The following is a 12,112-nucleotide window of genomic DNA, read 5'->3' as shown; positions in this document are numbered from 1 at the left end:
TATTTAATCTTCCATTGTTTTCTTCTCAATTTTAATGTTCAATAACTACTAATATCAACTGTAGTCCCAAAGTCGAGTGGTTCTTGTGAAGAGAGTCAACCTGACAAATTAAGCATGCAAAATGGATTTGTAATTTGCATAGAAGGTAACTTAATCCAACTACATTGTAAAGCATGTAAAAAAAGTACATCATTAATTTCTCTTCATTGCACTTGTCAGCATTTTCACTCTTTCATTGGAACTCAATTATATATTTTCATTGCATTCGAATATTGTCAGACAACATTTCAGTTCACTTCACAGAAACCTTTAGATTCCACTTTGTTTTTGCTGGAACTATAAGACAAGGGCTGTTTTGCATAGCAATAGCACAAATATTTCATGTTAGATGTAAGGCGTATACATTCATTGCACATTTGGATCCCACGTTAGAACAAAAAGGATGTTTAGACACCTTATTGTGATTCACTATACAGGTTTCCTATTTAATGACTAAATGAAAGGAAGGGAATGAACTTTACGGTTACTTAGTAAACTAGTGAGATCGAGGTGCAACTAGATTGTTGGTGTCATCTTCGTCATCACTGTCTAAACATGCTTGAATTTGAACCTGACTTAGCTGCTGGAATTTAGTGGCTTCTTCTTGTCTCTTCTTGTGGAATTTTTTGGTCCAAGAAACAACACCACCCAAAATTCCGACACCAACTACCACAGCAACAATTGGGACAAACAACTGTAGGTACAGAAAACATGTTAGTACCATGATTTATTGCTATGATAATCCAAAGGACCATTTGCAAATCTATAATACATCAATTTCCGATTCCTAGGAAGTATAAGAGAGAACATTTTTTTTTAATTTGTGATACATACCTCATTCCCTTCACCATCATGATCAATGGTTTCAAAGTTAGGTGTCGTATCATTATAGGTATGTGCTGTATAAAAACAGAAACAACAAATACAAGTTAGAAGAATCAAAATTTTCAACATCCAAAAATGATTATTAGTATAAGATCACTCGGCATGTAATACATACACCCGTCATTTGCATTCACTGCACCATATAAATAGAGGTAACCTGTATAAAGCCTCTATTACATGGCTTATAGAGAAAAGAGAAAAAAAACAATTTATTGTATTCTGAATTGAGACTGAAGATGAAAATTTGTTTTCTTGGTTTATTTGTTCATTAACTTTGAAATTTATACATGGAATAAAAAATAAATTATTATGTTTAAAAATGAAAGCAAATCATATGAAAATCGGTATATCTGTTCCTAAGGGTAAGCACCTACAGGCACACGGCACAACGAGTCTATCCATGTCTTTAAAACTCTCTGAAAACACAATAAAATAAAGCCAAAGGAATTTCTAAATCTTTAAAACGTGCAAGCAGTTTGCACGCGTGATCTACAAAGCACAAATGCATGAAAATTATAACCTTAGGAGTGTCCTTCTACAGATATATGCTCAGGAAGTTGGGAATTTGATAATCAAATCCTATTTTCTACAATGTAAGAGGGGCGTGATAGAATTGTGCAAATGAGAAGTACTAGTTGAGACGCTAATCTCGAAAGTACTCCCCATGCACAATTTAGGATTTAATAATTTATCCATTCGTTACAGAACAGAATGCCAAGGGCCAAGAATTGAGCATATAATAGTGCACCCTAAGGGTGTGCTTTTTGCCCACATTTGCATGCCTATGGACATGGAGATGCGGCCAAAAAAAGTACCCTCCATGTATTTTGTCTATTCTACGGAATGCCCCCAAGACATCTCCCCAAACCAGGGAGCATTCCCAAGGATTCCCCCTTCGGCATAAATGTCCTGGGAACAGCCTTCCATCCCTGACATCCCTGTGATATGCAAAAGGCAATATTAAAGTGTTTTAAAAATTAAGAAAAAGAAAACGCATCCTTTTATGGGGAGCTCACATTGACTCCCAAAAAATGGCATGCACCATGAAAGTTCATCTGACCTCAAAAGCGCCTTAAATTGAGCTTGGTGGCAGGGACTTTGTCTCTCAATCTTGCCCTGAATTGCAGCAGCGAATGCACTGTGCTGGGGCTGCCATACTCAGATCCAAACTTTAGGTTTAAAAACAAAAAATAAATATTGTTTTGTACTACACCAGTTAGAAAATGCTTTTTTTTCAAATGCTAACATTATGTAAGCCATTTTGTTTTACATTACATTTATGATTTGACAATTGACATCAATTTATCAATCAGCAGCTGTATTCTCAATTTTCTAGTTAATCTTGTGCAATTTCAAGTAATGCTATTATAGTATAAACTATTCAAGTTATGAAGCACTCTGATTTATCTTTATATCGTTTATGATTTGAAAATTGATATTGAATCAGTTGCATTCTTAATTCTTTGTTCAATACTGCAAAATTTGTGCAGATTATGGCTGTCTTCGTTTTTATATAGCCCTCCTTCCCAGAAATCTAGGAAACTATTTTGCCACCCCAAAAATCCTGTTCCCCTATCCCATAAACTTGGAGAAACATTTGTATATATTTTGATGAGTCGTGCAATGAAATATCCACATCAATTACTGATCAAATGATACTAGAGCAGGTTATTCTTGTTTCTTGAAAGGATCTACTAATGCATTTTTAGATTTGTTTATATTTGTTTTTATAATAAATATCCATTCATTTAGAATAAAAGTGCAAGGCCTTGGTTGCAGAGCTCAAACCGAAAAAGCAAAAACTGTCAGAAAAAAAAAAAAAAAAAAAAAAACCTAAAATAGCAATAAATCCTGAACTGGTCAGTAGGCCAATTTTTACTGTGGAAATCACAATTTTCACCATTAACTCAGTTGAATCAGTGTTTTTGCCAAGTTTCACCTGATAATCACAAAGGAAACACCATTAACTCTGATATGCACGTTATATTTCATATCTATATTACAGATATATATGTTTCCATATAATTCTACAAATATTTATGTCATATTTCAAAGGTCAATATACATATAAATAATACACAAGATATATATATATACATACATACATATATGCTCAGAACTTATTACTACTGGCCTGAGAAGAAAGGAGATAAAATGTTTACAAGGTGCAGCTTCTCTAAATCAAGCAATGGTCAACAGTCCCAAGACAGGGTAGGAGTCGGCGTCCCAAAAGTCTTGAGGGCAAGTCCCAAGATAGGATATGGATTTGAACCTGTAAACTTTGAGGGAGCCCATTGCAGTTGGTCTCTAGGCACCTTGGTTACATGCCTAATCTTTCATTTATTGAGTTGTAGTAATAAGGTCGTAATGGATGTTAATAATATATACAAATAACTTAATCTAATAAGATGAATGAATAATCCTCTTTACTTCGATTTTTTTAGACTAAATCAATATATCTTTGTTAACTCAGATTAGAACATATATATTAAATTTGGGTTAAAACAGGCCTAAACCTAGTAGGGGACATTACAAAATCTAACTCTCTTTTTTTTTGTTTTTTCCAAATGGCTTTAACCTATTTTCTTCCCAATGAATCACAATTTTTCAATTTTGTGAGAGATCTTATGTTTGGTTTACCATTTTATTCCCAACAACTACTTCAAGCAACCATTTCAAAGAAATCCAAGGCAAAGTGTTGGAACTATGGGCGAAGTTCTTACTTTATCATTGGTTTGTGAATTCAACCATTGGCAGCTTTGAAGAGGGAAACACGTCAAAAGCTAAATTAACAGTTTCCAGTCTTTCCATGTTTTATTTTTATGCCTCTACGATGAAAAATGAGGGAAAAAAGGATAGGTGTATATGAGCACATTTCAAAACCTCTTTTTCAAAACTTGGAAGAAGGTATAGAAAATGTGATGCGTCATGATCACTTGGGGATAATAACAAATGTTTACCATGCTCTAAACAGTTAAATAGACACCATGTCATTTTTGCTAGTTATGGTTTTGAATGGAATTAGCTGTAGGAAAGATTGAAGACCTTATAAGTATTTTGTTTCCATCGATCATGGGTTGATTGAATGGATGGTGGTGATTTGAAGCAATAAAAACTTGATTATGTTCTTGCATTTCCAAGTTTCTCTCTGTTACAGTAGGTTGTACAGATGTATACAGATTCTTGGATGTCTTAAATATATTGGATTTGATGTTACTTGAATTAGCTTTCTATTGGTGGTGATTTCATTCGTTTTCACTGTGATTTGAAAAAATTCGAGCAAATTTACTAGACTGCGTTCAGAATCCCTAAGTCCAAGGTTTTGGTGGAAGAAAACATGATTTGGAAGCCATTCCACTTTTAGAAAATTCTGCAATCCGGTAGAATGGTATATTTTAACATGTACTTCAAGAAAAAAACGTTGCAGGAGAAGATCTTGTGTTTGGAGAAAATTAATTAATGCCCTAGCCCAAATATTCACTATGTATTGGGCCTAAATGACTGTCTAACATAAGGGTTTGTAAACTTCTGGTTGAATGATCATTCCTACTGAAGAAATTTGTTGATTCGGACTAATGGTAACCTGTTGGAGCCATCGGAGTGCAATTTAGAGGTTTGGGATCAAACATTCACTGAGTTGCTTTGGAAAAGAGGCCCAATTAGGGCTAGACGGTGTGTTACCAGTCAATTATAGAGTCAGGTGTTCCAAAGAAACCCTATTATCATTTTGGATATGTTTAGTAACTTCCAAAAGGGTTTCCGAAACTCTGTTTATCTCATGAAGATCCAGTCTGGGTCAAACGTTATGATCAGAATTGTCAGTTAGGAGGGCAACAAGAGTTTAGGCCTGTTTGTGTGAAAAGCCTAGTAGTTGGAGTAACCAGAATCCTTAAAGGTTTTCGAGGGTCTATGTATGCTATGTTTAGTTGATCTAAGATGTTCCCAATGTCAGTTTTCACATTGTTGGTGTTTTTAGCCTTGTAGAAGCATAGTGCCATTGTGAAGAGAACTTGAGTTTGTAAAGGTTGAATGTGGGATTTGATAGAAGTCCAAAAACATTGATATGGATCCATGTCACTGTAATCGTGATGTATCTAAGGATTAAGCTTGTAAGATGTGATTGTCATGGAGTTTGAGGAAGTGGTTTTCCCTTGTTGTGAAATATGGTATTACTTGCCTCATAGCCACCTTTCCTCTACGTCAGGCATGGAAACATCAAGTTGTAGTAGATATAGTAACTGTGTAGCATGCATTTTTTTATTTTTGTAATGACAAATAATAAGTTTACTCAGGTTTTAAAAAACAGATTTTGGTAAGAAAGCATTCTTTAAATTACATTGGTTTCTATAGAAGTATGTTCATTAGCCTAATAGCTCTACCAAAATGGGAGCCAGCGATTAAGTGGCATGGCAGTGGGTCATTGGTGCCAAAGAGAGAAGATCCTTCGCAGTGATTAGTACTTGACAAGAAAGCTATTAATTTGAAGGATTCATGATTGGAATTCATATTAATTCACTGTTGACATTTCATGATAGTATATTGAATTTATTGGTGATGCAATTTTTGAGTTGCAAGACAGAGGCAGCTTTAGCATAGCAATTGTATTTTCATTCCATGTATGTTGCATTTACTATTTTTGTAAATGTTAGATCGTAACGACTCGAGATAGGAGGAATTTTGTTGAAGTGATTTGTTGTAATTTACATTCATGATTCACAATCCCCACAAATTAAGAGTGTATAAGAAATCAGACAAATGCATGAGCACAAACATAGCACTTTTTTCCAACAACAATTAAGAGTTGAATTCATTCCCATACAAAGTTGAAGGAAAACAAATCCCTCAGGCTAGTAACAAGAAATCAAAACAAATGATTGGGGGTAGCATAGATGAGGTTAGTAACATGACATGCAATGTGTGTAGCATGTGTAGAATCAAGTTGTCAAATGTATGGTGTAGATGGAAACTTCAAGATCTGGAGAAAACATACATGTTTTATCTTATGAGTTTTGTTTCAATGGATACCCAGGTCAATTGCAGATCCAACTTCTTTATTCTTTCACTGCATTGAACATGTTAAATTGCTCTGTCTTATTCCATTTACAGAATTTGATAAGCTAGATAATCTAAGAATCAATTTTACATCGCATTAACATTGATGTTGAATTCAAAAGCAAATGTGATTTAGAATTTGAGTCATAGTTCAAGATTCTTTCAGATTACAAAGAAAAGAGTATTCTAAGATGCTTAATCACCCAAAAAAAATTTGGTTGTGTGCAAAAAAATAATCTGCTTCCATGTCTGGGATACGCAGTTAGTTTGAGCTAATAAAATTTTCCATTGAAATTTTAACTTGAGAATCTTGAATAAGTTGCTTGTCAATTTACCATGGTTCTTACTAGTATGGTTCCTCAAAAACAAAACCCCTAGAACCTCTGGCCCTTACGTAATGGAAGAGCGCCACACAGAAATGAAAATGGTTTTGTAAGCTCTTGATTCTTGAACCTATAGAAAACAGAAAACTGTCATAAATATTTAGGGAAATGAAGGTAAATATGGAATCCAATTTTCTGAAAGCACTGATTCCAGGGGAATTTGTGAGATTCTTGTCAAGCATAATTTTCCTATTGCAGGAGGTGTGTACCTTTTGACAGCATCTGGAGGGATTCTGTTGCTATTTGGACTCTCAATTAACTCTTTTCAACATCTCTTAAGTCGTGCTGTGGACTATAGAATAAAAGGATGGCATTGATGTATGGCAGAAGCCATTGGAAATTACTGATACACAGATGGTGGTCAAAGAGTTTATCCCTCAAAAGGTGATGTCGGCATTGAATCAAGATGCCAGTTCCCCTGAATATTCTGTAAACTTTGTAAGATGTTTATCAAACAGAATTCTACTTTTACAGGTGGTGTGTACCTTTTCAGAGTGGTTGTGGGGTTTTGGTTTCTATTTGGACCCTCAATTAACTATGAAAGTAGCTGGCAAAGATGGAATGCCAATATAGAGAATCTCTTAACCAAGATGTGCTATAGAACTATAGGATAAAAGGATTACATCACTGTATGGTGGAAGCCATTGGGAATGACTGCTTTATTGGCGATGGCAAAAACATGTATCCCTCAAAAGAGGGTGTCAGCATTGAACCAAGATGCAGCATGATATGTTGTGTGTGGGTTTGCATGTCAACATGAAACCAAAACTTCAAGCATTCAATAGTAAGGCAGTCTCCAGAGTGGCAACAGCACTTGAAGATATCTCCGGAGCAAGTCCATTCAGACAATGGAGGTTGTGACAGTGCATTTAAGCAGGACATGGTTGAATGGGGGAAGCCTGTTAAGCATTATATTGCATAGGTCATTATCTTGGAACAGATAAAATGACAATGCTATGAATATCAATGCCCTTTGGAGGATTTTCCACAACTCTCATAAATGACTGTAGTTCATTAATGGGATCACTTCTTATGGCCTGACCAACTGTATGATTGTACGTTTAAGGATTAGTTGGTGCTATCAAGGACTAAAAAATGTTTTCTTTTGATGGCTTAATTCATGCAGGAAGGCTAGCTTCTATAAATCTCAAACTATTCTTCCATTCAAAGATTTAGATTTTTCAAATAAACCTTACTTCTGCAGAAGTGTTTATCACGAACATGGTACTTACTTTCAAGAAACATGAATGCAGTGTGATTTGAATCTATTTGTGGGGAACCCCATTATGTACTGTGGAGCAAAGAAAAAGATATTGAATAAAATAAAGATCTGTTAACGGATTCAATGTGTGTGGGAGAAGGCTTATCAGAATCAAGCTTTGTCAGCAAAGGAAACCTTGGGGATCAGATGCTTAGAAGGGATAGATCAGTGGTCCTTGTCTTTTTCAAGAATATAGAAATATTTGCGATACTCCATGTTCACTTAGAGACAGTAATCTTGTTGATACTTTGATAAGCTAATATTCAATAACAAGTTCAAAGCTGTCCAAAGGACAGAAAAAAGAAAAAAGCCCCTCTGTCATGAAGTCATTAAGTTACTGATCTGGTATAGTTCATAGTTAATAAACTAGCAAGTATAGTTAAATAAAATTATTCCAGCAGCAATATGATAAATGATCCCCTTCCCCTCTCTTGACTATTTTTTCAGGTGCCAACAATTTTTTTGGTAGTATCAGATTTACCTATCATGTTTCTCTATTTGTTCCCCGCAAGTGTTTAGGAACTTAGCATCATAAATCGATCACCACAAACTGCTGGGTGGCTTTTTAAAAATGATATACTTATAGCAGTGGGAATACTATGAATCAAGTTCCATGCGAATTTCATGTGGCTTGGAAATTAATGATCTGAATTTTCAATGTATGGTTAACATCACACGTTTATCCAAAGACTCAAGAAATGTATCATCTTATTGAAATATGGAGTAGGGGTTGATCTGGGATCATTGATACAAATAGGGCAAAGGCAGCCAGAAACTGTGATTCCCATTTTGAAAACCATTATTCATGAGGCAGGCTGCAGAGGGATGACTAGTAGAAATCTACCTTAATCATTAGGAACAACTTAAAAATGAATTCTCTATGATAAGAACGTGGGTATCACCAATACAAGGTGCAACCAAAAATCAACTGCCCCCTCTCCAGGGGCTGATTGTCTAGAGTTCAAGCATCAGTAGACAGTACTGCATCTTCAGGTTGTATTTGAAGTTATTAAACTCCTTTCAGACTGGAGCAATTGCTATTTATAACATTATATTGCTTGCTAACAAGTAACTAGTGGTAGACTTGAGAAATGACCGACTAACACAAAAAAAAGATTTACTGCAACTCCTATTATCGTTTCACTAGTAAAACTAAAGGGTATACATCTACATAGACTTTGCCTAGGATCAATTTAAGTATGAATATATGGTGAACTTACTAACTATAGCTATCAATTTGGATAGCAGTGCACCGCTGTATTAAATATCTGTATCTGACACCTAATAATAGGAAAACAAGTAAAGTTTACAAATTCATATCGAAATGGTGCATGGTTCAGAATTTCCTGAGAAAACATAGTAAGAGAAGTACCAGAGAAAATATCCTAAAACATTGAAAAGAGCAGAAGACTTGATTAATGCTTGAACACTTTGTGTTTGCCTCAATCGTCAGTTCCATTTTCATTAGTGAGTTTGTCATTTTTTAATGAAAGTCCTTAATACACACGGAAAGAGATCACTCACTTGGTTTAGTAGGAAAGGCGCAATCAATACTTCCTCTCCAATTACGAGGACAAGCACACTCACGGTCTTCTATGATACACTCTGCCTGATGAAAGCAAAACATACTTCCACAAGGAGCCCCGCTGTGTTCACAGTACTCTCCAATATAACCTGGCGGACATTTGCATGTGTAATTCTCTCCCTGGATGATTTCTTCACAGACACCCCCATGCTCACACCAGAATGAATTTGTTCCATCACACATCACCCGCTCCTCATCACAATGTTTGCCCCTAAATCAAAAATATCACAGTTTTCAATCATGTAAGTCCTCCTATGCCCATCACATTATATATGCCCAATAAATAAAATTACCCAATTTGGCAGATCTACTTTTTAACTGTTTTTCCCTCCAAAACACGTACTTCCAACAGCAACCTAAAGAGAAAAACTCTGGCCTGATGACTGTTGTTCAACATTAGGCAAAGATGGCTGACACATTCGTGGTCAAATGTTCAAGTTATGCTGGTGAGACCCTAATAAATTTGGGAGCCAGGGGATGAATCATGACATTAACCATTCATTCACCCATAAAAGAAAAATAAAGAGAAAAATAATGAGTCCGAACCACTTCCTACCCAAGAAATGGACGATCTCCGTCAAGTATAGTGGAAGGATGAGGCAGTTTGCAAATGCATTGTCCATCCTCGTCACATTCTCCTGTCTTGCAGAGTCTCCCATCACACTTCAGTGAACTGCTACATGAAATCTGTACAGCTACTAATATAGCTAATAAGCCTGAAACACTCACTCTCCACATTTTCGGTTGATCCTCAGCTTACAAAATCTTAATTTATGATTCCTAATCTGAGTATGGATGATACAGGTAACAAATGTGTTTGGAGTATTGAGAAACAGATCTGTGTATGCATTCAAACAGAAATGCAGAAATCAGATTTAGGGGAATTTTCAAGTTGGTTGTATTCAGTTAAAACATATAATCACCATTGCTCCCACTCACCTCCGCCAAACACCGTTTTGGAATGGACATACATTTTATCATTATTATTTGCATTCATCATTGGGCATGGGAAGGTGACAAGAGGAGAAAGAAGACAGAGTCATGTGCAAGTTCATCCACCTTGCGTTGTTCACGTTTCTCTTTCTTTGGCAGTTGCATTGTTCTCTTTCAAACAAGATGAGCCATCGCCGCTCATTAAATAAAGCTTGCTAACTGATAAAGAAATCAATTTTAAGAATAAAAATTGCAAAACTGCGAAGTCATCTCAGTTTGAAGGGGAAAATTGCACGTGATCCTGTATAAAAAATAGTATGAATGGATTGCATTTAAGAAGGCGGGATATAAAAAGGTGAAAAAACATGTTACGATTACATTACCCAGGATTTGTAAAAATTCTTAAAGGGACTCGGTTATCGAAGATTTTAAGAAATCAAATTAATATGGAAAGTTCCAACTTTGTCAACCACTAATTTTTTATCTGGTTTTTATTAAAATGTGGGTTTCATTTGTTAAATGGACACACAAGTTATATTATGTTATTATTATAATAAAAAATATAGATGATAGCCTTCCTTATGGTTGTCAATGGTTGAAAATTGAAGTGTATGGTTCATTATATTAAAAATTCTTCATAGTTCATGTGACTTAAAAAAAGATTTGACCTATTACTCTAAAAAGTCTTGAGGGCCCATTAGCTAGTGCTTATTTTGGTTTTGTTATCAAGCACTTAATAAATTTTAGGGTTATTGATTGACTTCATTAATTTTCCATCTTTCATTAATTGAGTTCTTCCAATTTAGACTCAACTCATTTTACTATTATATCCTCTATAATTGGAATCACATGTGGAAGTCTATCTCCAAGATAGAATTGTAGACATGTATTAAATCTCATTATAGCATTCCCCAAGTTGATTACTATCTAAAAGCATATCATTGTTCACTAGCTCGTACATGAATAAATTTCAAATTGTTGCCTGTAATGTAATATTTAAAGACAAGCCTAACGACACTTACCATTGATCCTTTCAACATATCTCACAAAATCATTTCAAGAAGCATTCAAGCATTTCAGACATTAGGTTGGAGTATTCTACACTGGTACATAGTAAATCATACATTAAGCACATTGCATGTCATGTATTTAAATCTTTTCATACTATTATGCAAACTAGAGGGAAAACCTAAGGTATAAGGACATGTCTCGCTTTATTATAGCAGATTCCTTAAATCAAATATCCATGCAAAGGCTTGTACAATGGAAAACATGAGTAAAGTAATCAAATAAATGAATGAATTTGTAGAATATTTTTAGTAATAAAGTGCCACTTTTATTCAAATGCATCGATGGATAGGATCTATTGGATGTTCCAAGTAGAAAGGCAAGGAATATGGATTTGTGTGACTAGAAAGGGGCGGATACATCAAATTAATTGCCTGAACTTTCAAGTATCCATCATTATCTTATCAAGATGGATACATCAAATTGGTGTACATAGACTATGGAGTCATATGGCATAATCCTCCAAGTTAAAGGTTGAATTACTTTATGTATAATATTATAAGAATTTGTGTTTCCGAAATCACTATACCCTCCAACTTCTCAATAATTGAGCTCCTTGATGGTTGGTGTTTAATCTTGTGGCTAAAGTAGTTTATTGGAGATTTCACATGTAATGGACTAATGAATATACTAGGTCAAGTATGAATCTATGCCAAGCTATTGCATGACATAGGATAACATGTTGCCTTGCATGAGAACATCCACAATGGCACAAAATGACACAAAGACCTCTATGTAAGGTGGAAATATTGTTGATGACTATGCATGAAAATATAGGGTTGTCAATGTGTTCACAAAGCACTTGATGCTTGTGTAGGTACCAACCATTTTCTTTTTTTAAAGTAGTGACCCTCTTATCATGTCTTTAGTGAGGTATGGAAAATAAACATGAAGTTTTTGAAAACT

The 12,112-nt window shown here is 35.0% G+C and overlaps 1 protein-coding gene across 1 annotated transcript; it reads right to left on the bottom strand.

Annotated features, from left to right (window-relative positions):
* Positions 1-230: 230 nt before the first annotated feature.
* Positions 231-10,355, bottom strand: LOC149570338 (uncharacterized). The gene is made up of 5 exons (XM_089822975.1): positions 10,145-10,355; positions 9,762-10,043; positions 9,145-9,416; positions 874-938; positions 231-733 (listed from the first exon to the last, which is right to left on the bottom strand). Exons 2-5 carry the CDS (start codon positions 9,941-9,943, stop codon positions 536-538), a joined length of 717 nt encoding a protein of 238 aa, XP_089679101.1. The 5' UTR covers positions 9,944-10,043; positions 10,145-10,355; the 3' UTR covers positions 231-535.
* Between the last annotated feature and the right edge of the window lie 1,757 nt (positions 10,356-12,112).

This window comes from Cupressus sempervirens, chromosome 3 (genome assembly GCF_028749045.1).
Source record: "Cupressus sempervirens isolate cs-2001-9-10 chromosome 3, ASM2874904v1, whole genome shotgun sequence".
Lineage (NCBI taxonomy): Eukaryota > Viridiplantae > Streptophyta > Pinopsida > Cupressales > Cupressaceae > Cupressus > Cupressus sempervirens.
This window is presented reverse-complemented; position numbering and strand designations above follow the sequence as displayed.